At 46.1% G+C, this 26272-nt stretch overlaps 1 protein-coding gene across 1 annotated transcript; it reads right to left on the reverse strand.

The window, feature by feature from the left end:
- Positions 1–1938: 1938 nt before the first annotated feature.
- Positions 1939–26272, reverse strand: LOC6899996 (P17/29C-like protein DDB_G0287399). The gene is made up of 5 exons (XM_033384205.1): positions 25244–26272; positions 8409–8887; positions 3577–3665; positions 2904–3489; positions 1939–2839 (listed from the first exon to the last, which is right to left on the reverse strand). The coding sequence occupies exons 3-5, from the start codon at positions 3663–3665 to the stop codon at positions 2051–2053; spliced, it is 1464 nt and encodes a 487-aa protein (XP_033240096.1). The 5' UTR covers positions 8409–8887; positions 25244–26272; the 3' UTR covers positions 1939–2050.

Raw genomic sequence — 26272 nt, forward strand, 5'->3', positions numbered from 1 at the left:
GTTATATATTTAAATATCATACATATATGTATATGCGTGTATATGTAGCTGATTCAGCGATTTCGTTTCGATTTCGCCTCGATATTTTAGCTGGACTCACCCTTCTTTTCCTTTCTCTTTATTAATTAGTTATTAATTAGTAAATTAATCTCTACACTTTGTTTAGTTATTCATTGTCTGCGGTTTTCTGTTCGGTTTCGTTTCGCAATACTTCGGGCTATTTTCGGCTTTCCTTCCTATATCAACTTTGATCCATAGACATCGAGATATATCGTATCGTATCGTATCGTATATATTTTTATTAAAAGTGTAGGCTTGTAGGACTTTTCGGCGTAGTAAAGTTTCTCTTTTCTCCTTTCTCTTTTTCCATTCTTTTGCATTTTTTTGTTATCATATTTTTCTAGTTTTTCCATTCGCTTTTCATCTAAATTTTCGGTTAAATGTTTGTTTTAATTTCATTAAATGGATCGTAAGTTCGTGAAACCATTTTCTTTCTTTATTTCTCTCCTCTTAATATTTCTGGGATCGTGTGGAAATTGGCTTTAATCTTATGCATATATGGGTATATACATTGGATATACTGTGGATCTCATGAGGAATTATTCAATTGGATATCTACCATCGAAAAATGATCGAAATGTATTTGAAAGAACCGCCATGTGATCGTGGCTCTCACCAGTGCTGTGTTACGTTGTTCACATTCTATCAGTGCTAGCTGACAAAAGCTGAGTGCCAATGCTCATAGTCTTCAGAAACTCGACAAAATGATCCATTTGCGTGAGTGAATACAGGTGTAAAATTGTATTTAATAATTGTGCAATCCTTAAAGGCTTCTTTAAAGGCTTTATCTGATTGAATTGAATGTTTTGTTAAGCACCACCTCTATGGTGTAGTTCCAATAACCAACAATTACGCAGCTGGTGGCGCCACTGAGCTAAGGATGGACTATTTTCCAACAAAAGGAAGACAGAGCCTTATCGATACTTGATCGATCTTTACAATTTTAAAAAGCACTATCTCTTATTTTCTAAATAAGGGAAAAATCAAAGAAATAAATAAAAATTAAAACGATAATTTCTCTACAATTTGGTTTACATAGATTTCATTTCATTTTTCTCGTTTTTTTGTTGTTTTTTTTTACATTGTAATTCCGTTAGCAAATATACAAATTTCAATTGAACTAAAAATTGTTTGTGTTTGTGTGGGTGTGTGTTTTGTTTTCGTGTGTTCCAGCACATGGGCCATGCATATAATAATATAGGGTATAAGGAGGGTAGCGTACAGGGTATGTGGTATAGGGAAGAAGAGGTCAGGGTGGGGCGGGGCGGGTCGGGTCGGTTTGGGTTGGATAGAGTATAGTTAAGAGTTGGTTGGCTTCACTAAAAACTAGAGTTATTCAAACTAAAGTGTATACTATAAGTGTATTGATCATAAAATTACAATTACATATTCACTTATATAATTTGTTATTATTTCCTTCTCTCCATCGTTTCTTCACGTCTCTCTTTTCTGCATGTCTCTATTGTGGTATGGTGTCTCTTTCAAGTTTCTTTTATTTTCATTTAGCAGGCGACAAATGGAAATGATTTTAAAATAACTAAATTAAGTTTATCGTTTGTCTGTTTCTGTGTGTTGCTGTGGGAGATGCAAGGCGGCAGCTCAGCGGGTTCTCTCCTCCTCCTCCTCCTCTTCTATTTCTCTCTCTCTCTCTCTCTATCTTTCTCTACTTCTCTATCTCAGCTTACATCTCTCCTTCTCCTCTCTCTACTCGAAATTTACAAATTAAATTCTGACTAATAAACAGTCTTTTCGTACCAGCGCAACGTTGGCGACAGACCTACACAAAATAAATCTGATCGGTTAAACTTTAACATAATGTAAGCTAACATAAAAAAAAAAATATATATATATATATATATACATATATATATATATAAATACATACTATATATAATATAATTATAATAATTACATATGTATCTGTAGCTATAGAGCTATATAGATAGATAGATGTATTGTGTAACTAAGAGTTAACTTAACACGAGCTCAGTTATGAGTTGGCCGCACAGTGGCTGCAATTCCGGCTATTGCAGCTGCAATGGCAGCTCATCATGCTAGAGTTGGAATTATTGCGGCTCATTGTGGCAGGGAGCAGGGACTCTGCCACTCCTTCCGCTACTCCTCCTGCTGCTGCTGCTGCTGCTGCTGCTGCTGTCTCGGCGGGAAGATTGAAGCTACTGCTCTTGAAGAGCTGCAGGCCAGCCCCAATGGGCACACAGACGGAGAGCGGCGGCGTGGGTATCCTTTCGGGCGTGCAGCTTCCTGTCGCTGCGGGCGTTGCCACGTAGCTGTGGTGACTGCTGCCGGCGGCTGCTGTCGTCGCACTCGGATTGGTCCCGTAGCCGCAGGCTGTGCTCTTCAGTGTGGCCGCATTGGAGATGGGCAGCGTGGGCAGGGGGGCAGCGGCCAGCGAGGAGGCGGACGATGAGGTGGACACACAGGACGAGGAGGCCAGCGAGGAGGCCGAGGACGACATCGAGGCGGAGGAGGCTAGTGATGGAGGCTGGCTCGAGCAGCTGCCCCCCGCCGGCGGCGACTTTGGAGAACTGATGCGTGAGAAGAACTTGGTTATGGCGTTCGGCTTGGACTTGGAGGTGGACGCCGAGGACGAGGAGGCTGTGTACGTGGACGACCCGCTGATGATGCCCCCCGTGGCGGCGGCCTGGAGCGTGGTCAGGCGGTAGCTGGAACTGCCACAGCCCGCCGAGATTTGCTCGGGCACATCCCTCACGGTCTTATTGGGCGGCGGTTTGGTGTACGATCTGGTGATCTCCGATTGCTGTTTTCGAAAAGTGAAATGTTAGCACACGTTGGGCTTTTCTATTGACTGCCGAAGGACTTACCTGGTAGCTACTCCTGATCTGCAGATGACGATCCTGTCCGTACTCGCTGTCCGGCAGTGGTACATGGTGGGGACAGCGCGGGGTCTGCTGCTGCTGCTGATATTGGTAATGTTGATGGTGGTCGTTGCTGTGGCTCTGCAGCGAGGAGCCACACGAAGACAATGAGGAGGAGCTCTCGCCCTTCCCACTCCCACTCCCACTCCCGCTCCCGCTCCCCGTGTTGCCATACTTGAGTGTGGTGGCCTCGATGCCGCCTCGCGCCACATTACTACTAATACTATTGTTGTTGTTGTTGTTGAGCCCTGTACTGCCACTGCCACTGCCACTGCCGGTGCCACTGCCGGTGCCTGCGCTGAAGCTAGAGCTGGAGCTGTGCGTCGTTGGAGTTGTCATGCGTTGCTGCTGATGCTGATGGTGGGAATGTTGTTGCTTATTGTTGTGATGATGGAGATGGAGTGATGGTTGCTGCTGCTGCTGCTGGTGCTGCTGATTGTTGCCGGCGCTACGAATCACAGAATCGCCACGTACAGCCAAGAGCTCACGTGCCTGGAGCGCATCTACGCGCATTCTACATCTAAATTGATCCCTGCAGAGAGACAAGACAATCAATCGATGGATTAGCATTCACTTTCTCATGTGGGAGATCTGCTGCTTCTTCGATCTATCTGCCTACCTATCGTCGGGTGGTGTGCTTAATGATGTGCGGGTCGGAACGCCGAGCCGCTCCATTCCCGCGCAGCCGGCCGTCTGTACCGATAGCATCTGCAAATACAAACAGAACAGAGAATCCCATTAGAACATGCTCCACGCCAAAGGGGCAGGTGAAGGGTAACAGAAAGGGAAGAAGAAATCCTAAACATATAATATATGATTATTACACTCAAAAATCCTCGTCCTGACAGCTATCCACCTCGGCCACCGTCTGGTCGCGCTCCATCATCAGCCAGCGCTTGTTGACCAAACGATTGCCAAAGTACTCCGGCAGGGCCCCCTTGAAGAACTCGCTCACATGAAGCTTGATGACAGATCTCCATCTGATTTGTGTCGAATCCCTTCAGGGGGCGGAAGATGAAGCGACCCGCATAGTGCAGTCTCTCACGGAGCACAAAGGAACTATCGACGAAAAGAGCCGTCTGCAGCCAGAGCGAATTGCGGCCGCTGGCGAGACAGGGATTGCAGCTGAGGGTGCGCTGGAGATGGCATTGGCTGAACGACACATCGAAGTACAGAGTGAAGCACTCCAGGTGCCCATCCTTGGTGACCTTCAGCCGTATCTCGCATCTCGGATGAAGCCATTCTTCTTCAGCCAGCGATCCCGTGCCTCGAGCACCTCCAGGATCTCCGACTTCCACAGCAGCGAGTGACCCATCCAGTTGCATACAATCCCGTCCACTTTCTCGGGCAGCTCCAGATCGGCCACGCGCCCGTGCAGCACCTTCACGGTGTCCTCGCAGTGATTCTGCTTCACCACCAGCTCCGCGTAGTTAGTGACCATTCTTGCGGTTCAAACGAAAATTTTAGAAGCTTTGGTCAGTGCTGTGCAGTTGATAAGGTGGCCAATCGATAGGTCATTGCAGTGTGACCAACTCTCATTTGTGACATCTTTTTTATTTCAATATCTTAAATTAATACGTCTGCCGATTTGGGATTCCCGTAAAATCGTGATAATACTTTTTTGGCTAGCTAAAATGCCCCCGCAGTCTTCAGCCACCTCTTTGTATTTGCGATAGGTCGATAGGTCTGCAATCGCAGTGTGCCCAAATCACGGCTTTGATCAGTTGATCCGCTCTCCGCTCTCTGCCGGTGTTTTATTTCGCTTAAAATCGTTGTAAAATTGTTATTTAGTGTTTATTGTGTTTGTAAAAGTGCTGTGCATGCAGTCTTTGCCATTGTTGTTTTTTGTGTGTGTGTTTTTTTTCTAGTGTTTCAGTGCATTTTTTTCTTGATATGCTGCTCTCTGCATTTTGGCGCGATTCTTGAGCCGCCGCTATCTAAGTTTCCATACTACGTCCGAGTACACCGTTATGTTGTGTACGGCATCGTGTGTATGTGTGTGTGTGTGTAAGCGAGTGTCTATTTGAAAATGGCCATTCTCATAACTCAACATGTTCTACATTCCGTTACCTGCCCCAGCCGCCGCACCCCACCGGCCGATTGATGTGTGCAAGCGGGCATGAAAGAAAGAAATGACAAATCTCTGCAGAAACAACGGCAAATAATCGGGCACGAATATTTTCGGCAACGGTCGCGGCGGCGGTGGCCGAAAAGACTTTGTAAATTATACAAATATGCAAATGCAATTTTGTAAATTAAAATCTCGTGAAGCTATGTGGCCACCAGTCTGCGATCATGTGTGTTGTGCGAGTAAGTTCTTTTCTTTTTGGCCTGTCGTACTTTTTTTGCCGCACCCTTGCAGGTTGTGTATGTGGATTATAGCGATATGTTTGACAAGCATTTTGAAATCCATAGCGCACTGCAATATATTCTTCATTAGTAGCAGTTGTCCAGTTGGCTGACTCCTTATCTTATAGCTGCCCTGGAAACGATACCCTCCGCAAGGGTATCAATATTTCGGTTCCCGAGTATAGCCTTCCACTTTCGAATTTTATTGTTTCTGTTTTTTGGGTAATCTGAGCAGCAAATATCGCATCACATTGTCTGGGGCATCTCCCGTCTCTCACTCTCTCTCTCTGCCTCTTTCTCCCCTCGCTCGCTGGCGGCAAAAAATTAGGTTAAAATGTTTACTCGAGCATTGCAGACAGGATTGGCAATAACCTCATTTTCTGTTGGGGGGTCTCCGTCCCCGTCTTTCCCCCTCCCCGCCACCCTCTCTGACGTAAGAGAAATTTGTGCTTTCTGATGTCGCTGTTGTTGTTGGGCGTAAGCCAGGCCATAACCGGCTCTTTCTGCATCTGTTGTTTATCTTTTTGGGTCTAACGAAAAGTGACATAATATCAGACGCAGACAGACCCTTGTGTGGGTCCCTTGTTCCTGGCAGTATCCTTGAAACTTTTCGACTTTCAATGTTTGTTTAGGCCACAAAAATGTGCCCGCCACCAGTCAACACGGGGAGGAATGAGTGCAAGGGTAACAAACAGCTGTTGCTCCACATATGTACATATGTACACACATGGACACACAGATGTACGTCTGTATGTTTATCTCGCTTACTCTCACGCTCTCTGTAAATGTAATTGTAATTTATGCAAGTCTCTGCGTGTCTGGTGCGTGCGTCTGGCATAGATAACGGTTTTAATGAAAGTTCCTCTTTCACACATCTACGCCCCGCTCTCGGCCTAATGTTAACGCCTACAACGTGTGTAACTATGCGAATGTGTGTGTGTGTGTGTGGCTCATGCGAGCACATTTTAATAATCAATTTGAATTATTCATTGGCTAACGGCGGCAAATAAAATTCGATTAAAACACAACGCCTGGCTGCCTCTGTCGACGCCGCTCTTGCGTCGCTCCGGCACTGCCTCTGCCGCTAAACGCCTTGGGTTATTAGCGGCAATTGTGTTTCCCATTGCGTTGGCAGCAAGCAGCAAGCAGCAAGAAGCCGCAAGAGCAATGCCGCCCACGCAATGTCTCCACCATGCCCCCGCGCCTTCGCCTCCCTTCGTCTTTACTGCTAAATGGCTTTGCCGACAGGCGGCGCTGGGGAGCAAGAGAGCGGGAGAGCAGGAGAGCGGAAGAGAACACTCTGAGCAATGTTGGAAGGCATTCATTTATTATATTCCAATACAGTGGAGACACCTGTCATGTGCTTGGGCCTGCACTTATCTAGAGTTCTCCCCAAGCCGACTTCCACATGGGGACCTCACTGTACAGACGCAGTTTTTCATTCATAATGTTCATTTGGCGTGGGCAAATGAAACAAAAGGCAAAAAATAAATCTAGAAATGTAGAAAAATGAGCAAATGCGCACTGGAAGATGTCAGCAGACCGAGTAACAATTTGTCAAAGTTGCCGACTTTAATCTTTTGTAATGGGCGTGCTGGCACCTGCCCCTCATCACCTCTGTCCCCATAGTAATAGCAAATCTTAAAACCGCAATCTCCAAAGCCGCCTTAACGTCTTTGGCCACGCCGTCGTGCCTTGGCTTGGGCTTGGGCTTGGGCTGGGGGTCGTCCTAATGAGCGCAAGCCGAGGGAATCCACAAAATCCACAAAATCCACACATGTGGGTGCCCGCATAGAAGCCACAAGACGCGTTTGTGGAGCCCAGAGTGTGTCGTGCAGCGCAGTACGGTACGGCGGTTCCATTAAGGCGAAACCCGCCTCAAGGCCAGAGCCGGCGCAGAGTGGAAATTCAATAAGCAAATTCTACGATAAATAAGAATGGGCCACCACACCATTTAAAGTCAGGCAAATAGACAAAGCGCTGATGGAGAAATTGAATTTGTCTTGGCCATTATTATAATAAAGACGCATAAAAATGGCAGACAGCAAATGGTTTTTTTTTTCTTCTGTTTTTATGTTCTTGTTTTTTTTGGGGGAGTGATAAAAATTGAATACCAAATGAGAGACAGAGTGACAGAGTGATATAGTGATAGCGAGAGAAAGAGAAAGAAAGAGAGACCGAAACAAACTTAAGGCAGACACCAAAGGACGTGCTGTGCATTCAACAAACATTGCATAACACACACACACACACACAGCATGCGAAAAGAGAGACCCGACCCAGAAGCGGTAGCAGTGGAGGAAGTGGAACCTGTAAAGGGCGACGCGACAGAGCAGTAGGCGCAGTTACATAAGACTCGGCTCGGGCTCTGGCTCTGGCTCTGGCTCGGGCTCGGGCCGCTGCGTAGGCGACGACGAAAGCAATTTAAGCATGTCTGCTGCGCTGCCTGTGCCTGCCCTGCTTGCCCTGCTTGCCATGCTTTCCCTTTCCTCTCCTCTCCACTGCTTGCTGTGTAGCTTCAAGGACTTTTGCCCACCGCTAGCAAAATTACTGCATTGGCAGAGGGAGTGATGGGCTCGCTCTTTGTACCTCTTCCCGCTCCCTCTCTCTCTCTCTCTGTCTGTCTGTCTGCTTGGTCACAAAAGGGAATGCATGGCAGGGATATTGGCAGGCGAAGAAGGCAAAGGCAAAAGGCAGCACACAAAAAGAGAAAACTTTCGACACGTGTCTCCTTTTGGCATTCGTTTTATGGCTACACTGAGAGACATTATTGCTGTCATTCACTTAAAGTTTCATTGATCATTTATTTCTATACCTTATTATTTATTTGGATACTTTTTCAACTATGTACTTAGGTACATATGTACATGACCTTTGACCGATTTAGACCCTCTCGTGTTTTGTACCCTACTTTTTCTGGCCGTGCAGTCTAGAGCAGACGCGACGCGACAGCGAGGAGAGGAGAGGACCAATCCCATGCGTTTCGTCCCTGTTTCCAACTGTTTCAGAACTTTTTCTTTCTACTTTTTTTTTTATGTTCCTTCTTTCTTCCTTTCAAGGGGGTGGTAGGTGGTAGGTGGTAGGTGGGTGGGAAGTACTTACGGGTACAGAATGTTCCGGCTCGGTTGGCAAAAGTGCTGTTGTTGTTGCTGCTGTCTCTGCTGCTGCTGCTGCTGCTGCTGCGGCGCCTGCTACTGTCTGATCCGCTGCAGCGGAGCCCAATGCGCTGTTGGAGGCGGTGCAGCTGGTGGCGGTGGCGGCGGAGGCGGTGGCGAGTGGCAGGGCCAGAGCAGAGATAGCCTCGTTACCCGTTACCAGTCCAATCCCCGTTGACAGCACCGCGTTGTTGCTGCTGCGCCGTCGTTGCGACGAGCGACGTTTGTGGCGTATCCTTCGCGTCGCTGCTGCTTCTAGTGTCAGTGTTGCTGTTGCTGTTGCTGCTGCTGCTGCCGCTGTTGCTGTTGTTGTTGTCGTTGCTCCAGCTGCTGTTGCTGGGGCAGAGCGTAGGGCAATTGCGGCCACCAACACACTGCCGCAGGCCAAGCACACGGACAAACTAATGGCGATTAGCAACAAGCCACCTGCAACACAGAACAAATGTACGAAAAATGTTGTTAATTTTAGGTCTTAAAAAAATAACACACATTTATCTATCCTAATCTGTGGCCCAAAGTCTAGTATTTAATTTTAAGAAACTTTTTGCTTGGAGAAAGTCGAAACAATATTGTTTTCCTTTGCCGTTAAATTATTTATTTAAATAATTACCTCTGTGTTTTTTTTTTTTTTGGGGTAAATTTAAATAATTTATTCCCCCTCACGCACTGCTTTAATTACTATAAATAAACGATACGAAACGAAACGAAACAAAACGTAAAGCTAGTACGGCCCACTGCACAGCCGAAATAACAATGAAAGAGGAAAGAGCAAGAGAAATATACAACAGACAACAAACATAAGAAAAGTAAAGTAAAGTATGTACGACTGTCGCTCGCTATCTACAAGGTGCCGTACCCGTACCCGTGCAGAGATATAGACGGACGGACAGAGGACAGGGGACACGGACACACCGCAGACGTATGCGTCTAGACTAGATAGCAGACGACTTAAGTGTGATACAAGCACACATGCGCACAATTGTAGCGGTAGTCGGCGAGCGAGAGCAACAGAGAAACAGAGAAACAGAGAGAAAGGGAGGGCGAGCGTGTGAGTGAGTGCGCGAATGTAGGCGGACGGCAATTCGATAAACAAATAGGCGAAAAGAAGGCTATCGATGGAATGAGATTGACACAGAGAATACCCTATAGTCGAAAAATAGAGAGGAGGAGAGCGAGAGTGTTGCCTATGCTTTTTAAACTGCTTGCATGCACTTTCACTGCATACGAACTGCTTGTATGTATGGCATGCTTGCTTGTAAACTGCTTGATGGGTGATATTAATTATATGAAGCTTAGTGGTTGCACTGCTTGTATGCACTGCTTCTCAACTGCTTGCTATTAACTGCTCAATACTGGATATCAATGATACGCAACGGTGTGCCGGCCCATCTCGCACTGCTTGGTTATGTTTTCTCTCTGGGTGATCTGTCTAGACACCTGTGACCATCGTAGGTCTATATTTAGAATATCTGACCACAGCTTTCGCCCCACAAATCGATCCCAGCCATTACGCTGCACAAACTTACGGGGTTATTTTTATACCACTTTGTATTAAAAAGTACCATTGTAACCAAAACGCTTCAATTAGTAATGGGTATTATGGGCGATATGGCAGCCACATTCCAACCGACACGGCACGGCAAGACGGGGGGACATAGAGACGGACAGCGGACAGACGCAGACCCAGACAGCGCTGATAGAACGGCAGACAAACAGAGGCCACCCGTCGCGGTCGCAGACCCTGTAACAGAGCAAACATAGACGACAACACACAGCCACAGAATGAGAGAGATATTGTATGTACAAGCGTTCGCGTTCGTTCGCTTTGCGAGAGATACACAGATACACAGATACAAAAGCGGCGATGGCTTGCGCAACAAGATTTTACAATCACACAAGCAGTAAATATCATGACGCTCTGTCTGATATTCGGTTGCAACAACAACGCCGGCAGCTACAACACGTTCAACGTTCGGTGGAACAGCGCAATTTCATCAAGGCGAAAATGACGCAGCTATGTAAACGTTGCCATCTCTATCGCACTCACTCGACCATGGGCTAGAGCCCCTCCTTACCCCCTGTACGTCCGTCTCCCTCCCGCTCTCCCCCAATCTCTGACGATCAGTGAATGAAAATGAAAATATACGACAAGATGGGGCAGGGGCAGGGGGAGGGGGTGGGGTGTGGGGTTGTTTGGAGATTTTTCAGTAATTTATGATTTTAATGAAAAAGAGAAATGCTGCGCAGAAAAGTGAACAAAAAAAACACACACAAACAAATAACAAGACCAGAAAATAGCCGAAGCATTTGATACCCTCTTGATTGGTCAGGCAACATCTTTCTGGTCACCCGAGGCCTTCGACTGGATATCAGGATATCTCTGCAATGTTTTTTTTTTTTTTTCTTTTAATCAACACTCTCTCTGGGCTCTGCAAAGGGTATTAGAGACAGGAGAGACAATTATACAACAAACACACGGCAGACACGGCAGAAAGGGGTACACGGTAGGGGTACGGGTACGGGTACGGGTACGGGTACGGGTACGAGTACGGGTCTTTGCATGCCAGACAGACAGCGAAAAAAGTTAATCAACTGAAATTAAAATGTACATCGCACGAAAACAAAAGCAAAAACAAAACAAGCAACAACAAGCAACAAAGTGAAAAATATGTCAACAATGTCTATGACTCGCTGACTCTCTGGCTCTCTGACTCTCACTCTGACTGTACTCCCCGCGTGTGCTTGCACTGCTTGCTCTTGCTCTTCAGCGGAAAACCGACGACGAAAAAGCACAAGTGGCAGCACTTTAGACTTTTGCGCATTCCCAGCCCCAGCCCCAGTCCCAGTCCCAGCCCCATTCCCGTCTACCGTCACCCGTCGCCCAGTCCGCCGCTGTCCCGCGCGTCTGTCACTCAGGTTTTAACCGTCTCAGGTGACTCAACTGTTAGCCGTAGCCTATCCTACGGTCGCGGGTCGAGTCGAGTCGCCATTCGCCAGTCACTCGCTCTAGGGCTGCCTTTTATAGCCTTTGTTTTTAGATAATTATATATTTTGTTGCTGTTGCAGTTGCTGTTGCTGTTTCTGTTGCGGTTGCTGTTGCTGTTGCTGCTGTTGTTGGGGCTACCCTGTAATCGGCTGTGGCACCACACACTTCAAAGTCCGATAATATCCATAAAAGCGAAAGATACGAATGGGGATAGGAAACTCAATTATGGTTTCATATTTCTTCTTGGAATCATCTTTACAAGCCCCAAAACAGATAGTCTTCGACGATCTACAGGGTATTCCTTCAACTGATCATTCCATTTGGGTGATATGTGTGAGTGTGTGTGTGTTTTTTTTTAATTGTTGCCGCTCGTTTCTGGTTGTTGCAATTAATTTTATCGCAAGTGAAATGATTGAGCACGTCTGGGGCCACGTTTTGCGTCTGGGACTACTAATCAACTGATACCCTATAAAATAAAGGCCCAACCAGACCGCAGACCCCAGACCACAGACCCATGAAAGAGAAAGGAATACATGGCAACGGTTCAAAATCTGTTTAAACGTTCGATTGAACCGCTGACGCACGTGTGGCCCCTCCGTCCCGTTTCGACTATTGAAAAGTGCTAAAATAATTGTGTGAATTTCAATTTCAATATTTGAATTGATCGCACCAGACGGCACTGGCACTGGCACTGGCCCCAGTCCCACCACCAGACGGGCGTCAGACCCCCCCAAAGCCAGACGAGGGGGGGGTAGAGACGGATCGGTTCGGTTCGGATCGGATCGGATCGGACAGTTGGCTAACACTTTTAGCCACAGCGATCGATCCAAGCAAACGACTTTCGTGGCTATTTTTATTTAATAGTGGAACGGACATTGAACGGTAGACACCAGTGGAGGGGAGGGCAGGGGGAGGGGGGAGGGAAACTTGTTTCAATCTCTCTATCGTTGAAGTTCCTTGACCGAATATGTATAGAGGCAGAGATAATTCCACCATATATGTACAATCGAGAGTAATTTCCCCCAAATTGCATTTGATTGAGTGCGCGAGAAGTTCGCGGGATGATCCACCTTTTGGACTTGCCTTCTTTCTTTCTCTGGCTCTGTCGCACAACAAAAGTTATTAATTCAATGATTATGATCGTTGCGCTAATGACAGTCAAGTGCAGTACTTGCCCCATCCCCATCCCCATCCCCATCAGCACCCGCATACCCATTGCCAAATAGCCACACGGTTTTTTGGGGGCAATGCCATTGACACCTTGATTGGATGTCAAGGTTGTGTGTGGATTGTGGATATTGTGTGTGGAGCCTGGACTCTGGAGAATGTCATGCCTTTTCCTCTAGCGAAATCCATCCAACCGGCCAGAGGGCAAAGAGAGCTTTGGCAATCATAATACATTGAGATGACATTGAACTTGAAAAATCACAAAGATCTGAAATATCATTTGGTGCGCATTGTGTTGTTGTTTCGTTTGTTAGGGGTGTTGTTGTGTCGAATTTTCTGCGATTAAGATGGGGGATCTGTGGATCTGTGCTTGGTAGGCAGTTTTCGAAGCACTGCTTGTTCTGTCGGTGCGTGTAAGCATCAGAATAAGCAGTGCGTGTGGGAATGACAAGCCAACGGTTCAATGCATACAAGCAGTTCAAGGTTGACAGCAGCACATATGAGACACAACCAGGTCAAGCAGTGCAAAGTGCAGAGACTACACCAAGCAGTGCATATGAAGCCCAGATGCGACGCAGTGCAAACATCAGGCGGAAACGAAGCCGAGGTAAAGGAAGCAGTAGACAGCCAGCAGCATCATCAGCTGACGTCAGTCGCCAGCATCGTCTGCGTCGTTTGAATGCTGTTGTTGTTGTTTTTTTTTTGGCAAAGAATTTTTGTCTAGTTTTCAGTGCACAAAATATTACAATGTTGTCCGGGGGGGGAGGAGGGGCGGAGGCTGGGGGCAAAAGATGAAAAGTCGACAAAGTCCCCACAGTCTGTGCTGCTTTACAGTTCTGCCTGCGCCCTGCCGCCGCCCACACCGCCCCTTGAGAGAGGCCAACCCTTTTTTTCCCTCTGTGTGTGTGTGTGTGTGTGTGCTTGCAGCTCTAGACATTGCGCACAGCAACAGACAGAAAGAGAGAGAGAGACAGACGGAGAGGTAGGGAATGCAAATGAATGAACAAAATGCAAAAAAAAAAAAAAATAAAAAATAGAAAGAAAGAAGGGGAAAAAAAAACTGAAACAAACCGCAGACAGCGGCGTCGACCTCGCCCATTCCCAGGCAGCAGCGGCTGATGATGAGGTGGATACCCCCCTGCCGCACCCCCTCCCGCTGTCTGTAGCTCTGCTGCTGCCTGCTGCTCGTGTTTGCCGCCTGTCGTTTGACCTTTAAGCGATGCGAGTGCATTCCAACAACAACAACAACAAGAACAACAACAGCGTGAGGGGGAGAGAAATTCCCATTTTGAGGTTGATTTGTTCAAGGGGGTGACTGGGTGGGGCATTGGGGGTGGCAGCCCCGTCCCTCTCTTGATGCTTTCCCATTTTCCAATTTGCAAACGCATTTAATTAGTGTGGAAAATCACGTGGCTAATTGTGTAAATGCCGGCGTATGCGCAATATTTCAAATACATTCAAGCGATTACGTATACGCAGCGTTTATGGCATTTTTGCATGCGATGTGTTTTGTTTGTCGCGGCATTTCATCATCTTTCCAAGGTTCAGCGACATGACATTCTTGGCGGTTCCAAGGGGGGGGGATACCCCCCCGGCCCCCCTAATGGCTGTAGAACTGCAATAATTCGATCTCCTTGGAAGCTCTTTCGGCTTCAATTGACTTTCGTTTGCGGCACACTCTTTGCTCAAGTATCAATCGGTGATGCCCGCCTTGGGTTGCCCCATTTCTCCTCTTTCTTCCTTCTCATATTTCCCATTCCCCCCCCCCCCCCCCCCCTCTCTCCAGCCCCCCATCAGCCCCCTTTCTTTTCCACTCGTATTTCTCCACCACTCGTGCCTTATTTGCAACATTGTGTCATACTTTCGTGTTGACTTTCTTTTTCATTTGTTTATTTTTCGATTGGTTCGTATTTTTTTGCATGCCCCCCTCCCCCCCTCCACACTCCCCTCTCTCCGACCCACTGCCGTATGTTGATTGTAGAGTTTTCTGTTCGGTTCCGTTCTGTTTGTTTGTGCCACTGCCACTGCCACAGATGATGATTCCGATGGATGGTGACTGGGGAATGGCGAATGGCTTGCAAATATTGACAGAGGCTTCGAAATATTACGCAAAAACTGTGTGGAGGATCGGATCCGTGTTTAACTTTTGTTTCATTCTTGTGTGGCATGTGGCATGTGGCATGTAGTCCTCCCCAGCAGTAGTCAGTGCCCTGCGGCCAATGACATGACTCATTGACCTGGTTTAGGAGGGCGGTAGCCGCTCCCCCCCTTGTCTGCCGCCACCCTTTCAGCCTTCGTATGGCGCCCCATAAGTGGGTCAGTGGGCGTGTCAAAAGCCGCGGTGGCTGGGGTGGTGGGTTGGGGGGGGGGGGTTTAGCCTCTCAGACCGAAAAAACTAGTTCATGCGGGGCTCGTTTTTTTGCTTTTTCTGGAAGGGGAAACAATAGAAAAAAACACAAAGGCCTCAAGTATCGCACCACCTCTCTCCCTCTCTCTCTCTCTCTTTCTCTGCAAAACTGTGTCAACGTTTTGCAACACTGTCTCCGGGCTGGGAGGCATTTACTGCTGCTTGACTCACAAAAACTCATCGATTAGTCATCCAACGAGGAGAGGAGGGTGGAGAGCGGTACAGGGAGAGTGCATTTCTATGGCATTTACTTTAGAGAGCTCTCTCGAGAGAGAGCCGTGCCCCAGAAGGAAGAAGTCCACAGATTGATTCCATTTTGTGGGTATTTGTATTTCATCATCCAATGTTCCCATTGATCAATCACCCAGTCAATCAATCAGTCAATCAGTCAGTCTTCCACCACTGCTCTCGGCCTTTGTTTTTCCATCTATCACCCAAAGGTGCAGGCAGCCGTGCAAATTGGTAGTAGCGCGTGTGGCTAATTTATAATTTATATTTTTCAGAGGCGAACCAGCCCCCAGGCCCCCGGCGCCCCCCTTGCCCCATATACATGTCCGATATGTTGGTTTAATTTCTGCCCGTATTCCGGCCAAACAAAATGATTAGTGAAAGCCTATTAATGGTTTTTAAATCACATTAATTGATTGATAATGTCACAAAAAAGGTTCAACCATCAATGGGCGGACGTTGTGGCACGGGAATAATTGTAGTATATGTACATACACGTACACATGTGTGTATGTATGTGAATGGCAGTAGTATGTATGTATGGCGCTTTGGTCGACAGATTAGTCGACCACGATATAATTAAAGACTCGGGGATTAATCGCGGGTCGGGTTTTGCCTGTGTGGAATATTTCTGTGTGCTGGAATGTTAATAATTATATAGAAATTTGCACAAAAAACTATATTTTATAAGCTTTTGAATATTTGCACTGCTTTGTGTGTGCAATGTTTGGAATGGCTACATTTGAAAGTTATTCGCACTGCTTAAGGTCGAAAATTCAATTCCAAATTGTTTGATAAATGAATACTCTATTACTGTGCACTGCTTGCCAGAGATTCTGTACGAATGGTTAGCCCTTTAACCTTTTCGCACTGCTTGCGAACTGTTTGTAACGGCTTATACTGCTGTGTACCGCTGCTTAGATCAAGGGCCAGGCATTGCTTTTAATTTGATCGGCACTGCTTGATTGTTTATTTAAAGGTAAGAACACGATTCTCAATTCTCCAAGAACCGTGTATTACTGCTTACAACTGCTTATTAGCATAAACAATTATTAGGAATATTTCTAATCTGTTTGTATCTCCTCATATTTCTGCCATAAATATTTCCCTCTCTGTCTCTCCTTCGCGGGCATAAACACAAAACACAAACAAATACGAAAATTCATTAGAAATCGCTTAAGCCTCGCGCTTCAAGTTCCGCAAAGGTTCTGTTTCCCGAAGTATAATCGATTTTTCTTACATGTCTTCTCTGTGGGAGACAGGGACAACAGGAGACAGGAGACAGGAGGGCGAGCGGCGGGGAGTGGAGAGTGAAGAGTGGGACAGACAATAAGCCGGGACAACCGCGTCGGCACTTCCACTTTGATGTTTGCCTGCCCTCCTGCTCTACCGTTCTGTCTGGGGGTCTCTCTCTCTCTCCCTGTCTATTGTAATCCAAGTCGTTTTGCCCAAACTCGGGGAAAAAGCAAGCCAACAAGCAAGCAGTACTTGAAAGATGAAAGCCGAAAAGGGGTAACTGTGCTCCGCTGTGTCTCCGATGGGGGGGAAGAATGGGGATCGAAAGAAAAACAATCAAGCCAGCCAGAGTCGGATTCGCAGTCGCCGAGTCGTGTGTCGTGGCATTTCGATCTATCTATGCTAATTGCATTTCATTGAAATTAATGTCTGCGCATCCATCGTCGTGGCAGGGTCAAGTCGTTTATTAGCCCCTCCCTCTGCCTCTGCCTCTGGCTCTGCCCCCTCTGTGTGGCACGCAGTTAATCTGTCTAAATGTTGCAACAACAGTGGCAGCAGAGAACATAAATTGTGTGTCTACAGACCACAGTAAAAACAAACAAAAAAAAATCAAGCAAAACTAAAGTTAAAATGTCAGACGATGTCAACGCAATGCCATTTTTTTGCGGCAGAGGGTATGAGGCCTTCGAGCTGGTGCTTACCCTACAGTTTATACATAACTCTTTCAAAGTCGACGCACTGCTTGCATTGTAGAGTACTAAATGCCAGGGATCTTACACTTGTACACTGCTTGGAGGGTTAACAGATGACGATGTCATGTGGGATAACACTTTCAACTGTTTGCAACTGCGAATGTGAACTTCTTTCAAGGGTTTCGAAATGTTTCAACTAGAATTTTGCACTGCTTAATGGGGGATACATCTATGAATGGTTAAACACCTACTTTGAACTGCTTGCAGAAGCTATGTTTCTTATGCTAGAAAGGGGATATCGAAAGGGGTATATACCCTTCTTTACCTCCTTCTCCTTTTCCCCTTTTTCTTTGTATTTTTTTTTTGTTTCTATTTTAATTTTTTTTTTGTTTTTGTTGTTGCACTGCACAAATCCCCGCCACTACAATGGCAACAACAATTCAACGATGACAATGTTTTCAAATTTATTTATAAATATACACTATTTTTTGTTGCTGCTGTTGTTGTTGTTGTTGTTTTTGTTTGTGAGCATGACGCGACAATTTGTCTGTCTATTTTTGAACATGGTTTTTCCATCTCTCTCGCACTCGCAGTCGCTCTCGCTCTCACGGCGCTGGCAGCCACTGCCTCTGCCCAACGCTGCTCTGCCGCACGCTCTTTATCCGAGATCCCAAATTGTGTCCGACATCGCAGAATTTTTCGGGGATGTACACACGGGAGTACCCTTGCTGGCAGTGCTGCCACAAACCCCAGCCCCCAGCCCCCATCCCCCCATCCCCCCATCCCTGAGAGATCATTCATTTTGAGCAGAAAAAGAAGACAAAACACACACGAGGCCTACAACTACCTCCCTCTCTCTCTCTCTCTCTGTCTCTGTCTCTTTCCCATCCACTTTTTTAGCAGACATAGAAATATATTATATATATATATCTATACGTATGTGTATATTTTTGATATTTTCTGCAGGAATTTAAGTTTCTGTTTTTCCATTTGTCGTCTTTTTTGTTGTTGAGAATTTTCTTGTTTCTTTTTTCTCCTCTCTCTAGCACGTGGAAATTTATTGGATGGTGTGTTAGGGCCTCTCCCCCCCCCCATCCCCCAGTGCCTCCCCTCCCCCTTTGGCCTGTCTAGCATTTTATTATCAGCAGACATTCATTCGTTTACGGAGTACAAATACAAATAAAAAATATAAAAAAAAACCACATATAATCGTATATTTTCTATGATTTCATTTGTAATCAGTCGCGGGGGCACTCATTGATTCAGAACTCACTCTCTCTCACTCACTCCCTCTCTCTCTGTCTCGCTTTTTCCCTTTCCAGTGTGTGCACGTGTGCGATTCCCCCAGACCATATCGATTCATCCGTCCAGACATATAGAAGTCTGGAAGGGGGGGGTATTAACCGACGCGACGGAATGACGTGATTATATGCCGCACACACACACACACACACACACATACGTACGGGTGTGGGCGATGGATGGGTGGTGGGTGGAGCAGGCTTTGAAGGGATTTCCTTTAATTGCTGTCTGCAGCGGCGAAAAATACAACACAAAAGCCAAAAGCCACACGAAAACCCAGACAGAAAATAATCTTGCGTAACGATAAAATATTTGACCTACTTTTTGAGAGGGGGGGGGTGGTAGGGGAGTGGGGGGGGTGGAGCCAAAAAACATTTCAAGCAGCAGGAAACAGCAGGCAGGCAGGCAGGACCTCTGCCACATGCAACATTTCGCCATTCCGGGGGTCGCCTCCACACGCGAAACGCAAATAAATCATTGATGAAGTCACACACACACACACTCATATAGGTATATGTAGTGTGTGTGTGTGTGTCGTTTCGTTTCGTTTCGCTTCTCTCGTGCCTCACAAAATGTAGGCCAAAGGAGGTTTCTCCTTCCTACCTGTCCATTCCGCTGCTCCTTCTCCCCCCTCCCTCGAAAGCCTTAATTTATGGGGGCGTGGCTTTTGGCCAAGTCAAAAATACAAAAAATACAAAAAAAAAAAAAACACACGAAGAGAGATAGCGAGAAGAATCCACGGGGCCTTCCGAGTTCCGAGCCTTTCGAGCCAGGGGTCTGGTCTGCCGATTGTCGAGACAAATTTCCAAGAAGCAAACGATTCTATTGTTGTGGCAGCAAGGCACAGCATGCTGGAGCGGGGGAGGAGGCGGGGGGGTAGCAGCGGAGTCAAGTGTCTGGTGTTCTTCAGCCAGACAGAGAGATCCGCTGCTGCTGCTGTGGCTGTGGCTGCTGCTGCTGTGCTTCTGCGATAGTCAGCTTCCGTTTCTAGGCCCACATTTTTCGATGATGGAGAGGCTGCTTGCCGCTTATCAGAGACTGCCGCCTACCCCGCACCCCGCACCCCTTTCTGGCTTCGAGCATCCGCTGATGTCTGGGGCCTCCCTTCGCTTATCTTCCGACCTCTTCCTCCCTCTCTGCGCCTCTCAGGCACCGCTGCAGTGGTGGCATGACGTGGCACAAGTCAGGGTCGGGTACCGTGATACCGTGATACCGTGATACCGTAATGCCGTGATACCGTGACATCAGACACCTTTTCCCTTCCGACTGCGTCGTTTTGCGAGGTTCTGGTTTCTGCTTCGGATGATTTTCTCATGAAATGCACTCCCATTACAGGTGTGTGACAGATAACGAACGGGTGCCACTGGGTGCCACTCGGTGCCACTGGGAGCCACTGGAAGCCTCCTCCTTTTCATCGAAATAAAGAATGTTTTGCTTTATCTAAAAACTCAGATTTCCCTTTCGAAATAGAAGCCCCCCCCCCCCCACCACGAACAAAATGCAATAGTTTTGTTCGTCCAATTTCCTGCTGATTCTTCGTTCTGAAAAACTAAACTGCAAAATCAGGTGCTTTTTGTATGGGATTCCAATGGCAGAGCCAACCATGAAGTGGAAAATTACAGCAAATAAATGGGGTTTGCGGTACGTTTTTGGAAGATTCTGGGATCAGCAAAATATTAACTATGAATTTCCACTGCCCCAAAGGCAAAACCCCATTTTATTCTGAAGAGAGTCTTAGGTTATTGAGAACTGCTTCTCTGCACTGCTTTCGATGGCTGTTTCTTCTGCTTCCTAGCACTATTTATGTTTACACTGCTTTGCCCACTGCTTCTTCGCACTGTTTCTTCCCACTGTTTCCATTTGAACTGATTCTTCTCCCTCGCGTCTGCTCAGATGAGAAATTCTTTTTCGTCTATCGTCTGGCTCTTGTCTTTCCGGATTTCATTCTGTCTGGATTTTGGTGTCCAGATTTGCTAATCATTGTAACGCCTACACGCGCACACCTACACTCAAACTAATATACATATATATGTACATAGTATGGGAACGAAAGAGAGAGAGCGAGATTGGGAATATATTCAGAAGTCAGACACTGGGACGGATTACGATTTACATACCCGAACCGCGACCCCCGAGAGAGAGAGAGAGAGAGAGGAAGAGAGATAGGTAGCGGTAGGGGACGGAAAGGGGGAGAGAGGCTTGTTTGAGGAGTCGCTGATTGGCGACCCGAATGGCCCCGATGGAGGCAGGAAGACAAAAAGTCAATCAAAGCCGGCTTTATTTTTATTTTTATTACATAATCTACTGCTGCTTCTGCCCGTCTTTTAATCTTTAGAATCTCAGCCTCTCTTTAATCTTTCTCTCAACCGCTCTCTCCCCGTGTCCGTCTCCGTCTCTCTATCTATATTTCTCCCTCTCTTGGGGGACTCTTGGAATCGCATCGAATTGGCATCAGAAATCAGGCAAAGACCGCATGTCACAATCGATTAGCGATTTTTCAGCCTGTCTGGTCTGTCCGGTTGTTACGGTGTTCGGTTCGCTTTTCGCTTTTCGTTTTTCGTTTTTCGCCTTTGGAACTATGAATACGATTACGAATACGAGACCACGAGAGAATTCCACAGCGGCCGGTCTTCTCTTCTGGGACGATAGCTGGAAATACGTATAGACTTTAGACAAAAGAAAGCCCCCACACACTCCAGCAGATATTCATAATTTATAATTTATAGAAACTCTTTGGAAATTAGCATCTTCGGCTTTTGCGCTTGGAGAAAATGTCTCTGGCGCATCTCTGCCGGATATCGAGGAGACGGACGGTGCCCGGCTCCGTTCCCTCTCGATAAGGCAACAAAATCAGAAAAGACGCAGATCAAAATATACCCATACTGTCGTACATTTCGGAATCGCGATGTCTGTAGAAAAGTCGCCAAAAGACAACGAAAACAATGGAAAAAAGGCAACAGCAAATGGCAGAAACAAAAACAAAAAACAAAAAACCAAAAACAAATAAAAAACGACCAAAACGAACACACACACACATACAGAAAAGTAGTAACAACAATCAAGAGAAACAGTAAAAACGAAACGAAATGAAACACAAAAAAAAATTTCAGACTTCGACCCAGACAACAACCGACGGATCGACAGAGCGACCGCCGGGACTGATTCCGATTGGAACATGAATGGACGGGTGTATGGGTGTTCCAGTGTGTTCCACTGACCGTGTGTATGTGTGTAGAGTTGATTATGAACTCTAATGATTCGCTTTTTACACAGAGAATAGACGAGAGTAGAGTAGAGAGTGAGTGGCATGGAAGCGGGTATGCCCAAAAAGTGGTGTGGCTGTTGACTTTTCATTCAGCAAAAATGGCAGTGTTTCATTGCCAATGTTCCTAGCCTCATTTACAGTAGATCCTTCTAAGAAGCGGAAGGTTTAACCGGTATAAAGTTTGGGAATCTTGAAATATCTGTAGGATATTGTTAGCTGAGAAGCAGTGTTCGAAACAAGCAGCAGAAGTTTGAGAAGCAGTAGATTGCCTCGAAGAAGAAGCAGTGTAAACATGAAGAGTATCCACTGGACTCTGGAGTGCCAGAATGCCGGTAAAAACTAGGGTATGGGTATTCCATGAGACCCCATCATTCCACAGACACAGACAGAGAGATGTGGCCACTCTCTTGCCTCCCTTGAGGCTCGCAGCTGAAGATCAGCGGCTGATTTTTGAGGGTGCGTTGACCAATGCTTCACGAGGCGGCACGTGATTATCTGGACAGGAATCACGGTTCACAGAGAGACTGAGAGACAGGAGGAGCTGGGACTGGAGCTCTCTGTTGCACTGCCAAATAATGACCTTGGGGAATGTTGTCGCTCGTCAGTCGTCAGTCGTTAGTCGTCATTCGGCAGCGGCTCTAATCTCGTGTTCTGTTGCTGCGGCGTTGCGGTGCGGTGCGGTGCCTGGTCATGTGGGTGGCGCGGGTTGACGCTGTGTTTGACGTCGCTGCCTGCTGCGACGGACAGGTGCTCAAGTCCATGGGCTCCTATCTCTGTTCTGTGTGCGCCGGCTGTGGGCTCTTTTCAGCAGAAATTCATGATAAGACGTTACTCTTGACTTGACTTTACCCTCCCTCCGTTCCACCACCATCCCGCCGTGCATTCGGCTCTCCAGAAGCCAAAGAACAGACGCAGAACCATACAGAGACCAGACCTCACGCCCAGACCCAGACGGAGACCGAGAGACCCGCCGCACAGACCAGACCAGACCGGACCAGACGCTTGATAAGCGACAGAGGGAGACGGACTATGGCGCAAAAAAAAAAAAAACAAAAGACCTTGATTTCGTGTGAGAGAGAGAGAGAGAAAGAGTGTTTGAGGGTCTCCCTCTTACTCTCCTTCAGCCGTCAGCTGTTTAATTAGCTTTCGATTAATTAACTTGTCAGTCGAGCTTCTGTTTCTTCTTCTTTTGCTCGATTTCTATTGGATTTTCTCATGAACTTTTAATTTAAACTTTTATTTATGCCAAATTCGTATTATTTTATGCGAAATTTGTATTAATTTATTAAAATTTGTTGATTTTTGCAGTCATTTGTGTATAAATTGAATGTGTTGATAAGCAGTGCAAGCATTAGATCAGCCTGTCAAGCAGTTTGGAGATCTAGGATTCAGTTTCTAAGCAGTTGAATAGCCAAACAAGCAGTGGATTGCATCAGATCATGTCAAGAAGCAGTGCCGGAATGGTTGTAGTAGCAGTAGAAGAGGGAACGCTCTTGGGGGGCTCTTTCGGGGTCTCCGGCAGGGCGTATGCGTAACATTCTTATGCTTGGCATTCCCCCATTTCTTCTTTCACGAAGAAAGAGCTGCCCGAGCCCCGAAGCTGTTGAAGGGAAAAGGGTTGAGGAAAGAGGAAAGAGGGGCTCTGGGGCAGGTAGAAAGGTGGAAGGTAAACGACAAAGCAGCCAGAACTCTTCTACGCTTTGGTGTTCCATGCGAGTGTCCCCTCCTCACCACCACTACCCCCCTCCACTCACCCCACTGCCACTGCCACTGCCACTCTCTGTGTGCGAGTGTTTCTCTGTGTGAGTGCGAGTGCGAGTGTGAGACAATATCTATGTGCAAAGCAAAGAGCAGAAAAAAGCTGAGACTACGACTAAGACTCTGAGGCACAGGCACAGGCAGAGGCAGAGGCTCACACACGAGTGTGAGAGCGGTGTAGTGGGGTGTGCTGGCGCTGGTGTGTGGTGGGACAAGAGGCAGAGGCACAGAGCCACAGAGCCATAGAACCAGAGCTAAAGCCAAGGCAATACTCGCCACCAAGAGGAGCCACAGAGCCACAGAGCCACGGCTGATGGAGCTCTTGGCTTACGCTTACGCATGGGTTCATTGAACGGAAGTGATTTGCCTACTGCTCTCAGAGAGGGACAGAGAGACAGAGAGAGAGAGAGCGAGTAGGAGAAAAGGTGGGTAGAGTGCCACACGCGACTTTGACTTGGTTTTGTTCTGCTTTGTTTTGGTGGAACTCCGAAATAAATACAAATAAAACTTCTTCTGGGAAATGCTTGGGCCTAAACGATGCTTCAAATGTCTTAATCTCAGCCAACGAATCTCTGAACTGTATTTAATGCTTGTTTAGGTTTAGTTCAAAGGCAGGAAACGTGAAGATTTACACTAGATTTCTGCTTAAATCAACTTATTCTCAAGTTTTGCCCTATCTACCATAGATATAAAGCGTTTGTTTCGTTTCAGGCAAATCGTGAGCAACAAGAAGACTTTTCAATGGTAAGTGAATATCTAAGAATGATCATAATAGATCTAATTCTCTTAAGAGAACCTATAAATCATCCAAGGAATGTTTGGGCATCAACAAAATGAATCAAATTCCTTTGCAAAAAGGTTTTCAAAGAGCGTTTCCAACGAATTTGTATGAGACCTTTTTGAAAGACCAGAAACCATAAATTATACAAAAATTGTTTGGACAAAGCCTTCCTAAGAGACCACGAACCAATCCGATCCCACCCAAAATGTATCTAGTATCTATATCTTTGGTATGGCGTATACTATAGGCGTGTTTTTCCCTCGGCTTCCGTCCCCTACCGTCCCGTCTGCTAATTTATTACAACACTTTTTATGACAGCCACAAAACACACAAATATTAAAGGGTTTTAAAAGCATTCAAAAATGCTTTAAAACAAATGTTTTATATTCGCTTTTTTGTTGGTTTCTGTTGGTTTCTATATACAAGATATTGTATCTACAGATACTACACGGTAGAATGGCGGGGAATCTATCTTTTTGAAGAGATGACTGTGTATCTGTATCTCTTCGTTTCGTTTCCCCCCTCCCCTCCCGAGATAGTGTGGCCAGTGGCCAGTGGCCACATACCATCGCTGATTTCAGAATTTATTGCATTTCTGTGGACAGGGGACAGTAGACAGTTTTTTTTTTTGACTGGATTTTGTATCTCTTTCTCTTTTTTCGCGCGTGTGTGTGTGTGTGTGTGTGTGTGCGTGTGTGTTTTTTTTTTAATGAATTTTTATTGTTTTTCTTTCGGTCTCGAGAGGGTGGGTTCAGCGAGGGGGTGCGGTTCGGGTGTGTGTTGACAGGAAGTCGCCGGAATGCGATTTATAGAGAGCAGATCGCGTATCGTATCGGCCTATGAATAGCGTATAATTAACAGTGGGGCTCCCTTATGAATGAAACGATGTTCGTCCCTGATGGATGGATGGATGGACTGTCGGTGGAGAAGGGGGTTTGCTTTTTTGTTTTTATGGCTTACCTTTTGCTGAATTTCGGCTTTTAGTTTTATATTTTTGGGTTCAATTTTGTTTAACTATTTTAGTTCTAACTTTTATTTTGTTTTGTATAGATTTAGATTTAGATTTAGATTGATTTAGGAATACCTCTAAAATTTCCTAAATTTTGCTTCAATTATTCGCTCGTTTTTTCTCTTGTTTCGACACTTGTTTTGGTCACACTTTTGAACGTTTAATTTTTCTAAGCCATGAAATTTATTTACAGGATTTTTCTTCTCTTTTGTTGTGGCTTTTACTCGTGTTTTATGTGCATTTTAATTAATTGTTTTTACGCATTATTTCTTTCGTTTTTTGTGCTGCTGTGTTCTCGGCTGTGTTGATAATTTCCCCTTTTTTGCATTGGTTTTTACTTGCTTTGTTGTTGTGTTTTTTTTCTTTCTTTCTTCTTTTTTTTTTGTGTTATTATATTTTATTTATGTATTTTTTTGCGGCGATTAGGAATGCTTTTGAGTACAGGAACGCTGGCTGTGTGTGTGTGTGTGTGTGTGTGTGAGTGTTGTATATCTGTGTGTTGTGTAGCTGCTGATGTATCTGTAACTGTAGTTGTATCTTCTGTTTATTTGCTGCTATTTATTTTCTGCATATGTTTGTTTGTTTTTTGTTTCTTTTCACAGTTCATAAAAAAAATGGTTACTTAAAAAAAAATATTGGTTGCATTTGTGGCTGATATTTTGTTTGCGATTAGTTGTAGATAGATTTGTGTGGCTGCTTTTCACTGCTTGTTTCTACTGCTTAATTTTGGTTGGAAAGCAACCGCCGCACCGAACGAAACGACAAAAACGAGTGCGACCACGGAATCGAACAGACGGCCACGATAGCGGCAATCTGGCTGGCAGGCACTGCTTACAGCACTCTGTAAGCTCTTCTCTGTAAGCTCTCTCCCTCTGTTAGCAGTGGAACGCAATGGTTGTGGAACGGGCTGAAGCTCTCTCGTCGAGTTGCTGTTGCTGTTATATGGAGAGAGTGAGAGAGAGCCGCCCCACTGCTTGTGC

This window comes from Drosophila pseudoobscura, chromosome X (genome assembly GCF_009870125.1).
Source record: "Drosophila pseudoobscura strain MV-25-SWS-2005 chromosome X, UCI_Dpse_MV25, whole genome shotgun sequence".
NCBI classification, from domain to species: Eukaryota; Metazoa; Arthropoda; class Insecta; order Diptera; family Drosophilidae; genus Drosophila; species Drosophila pseudoobscura.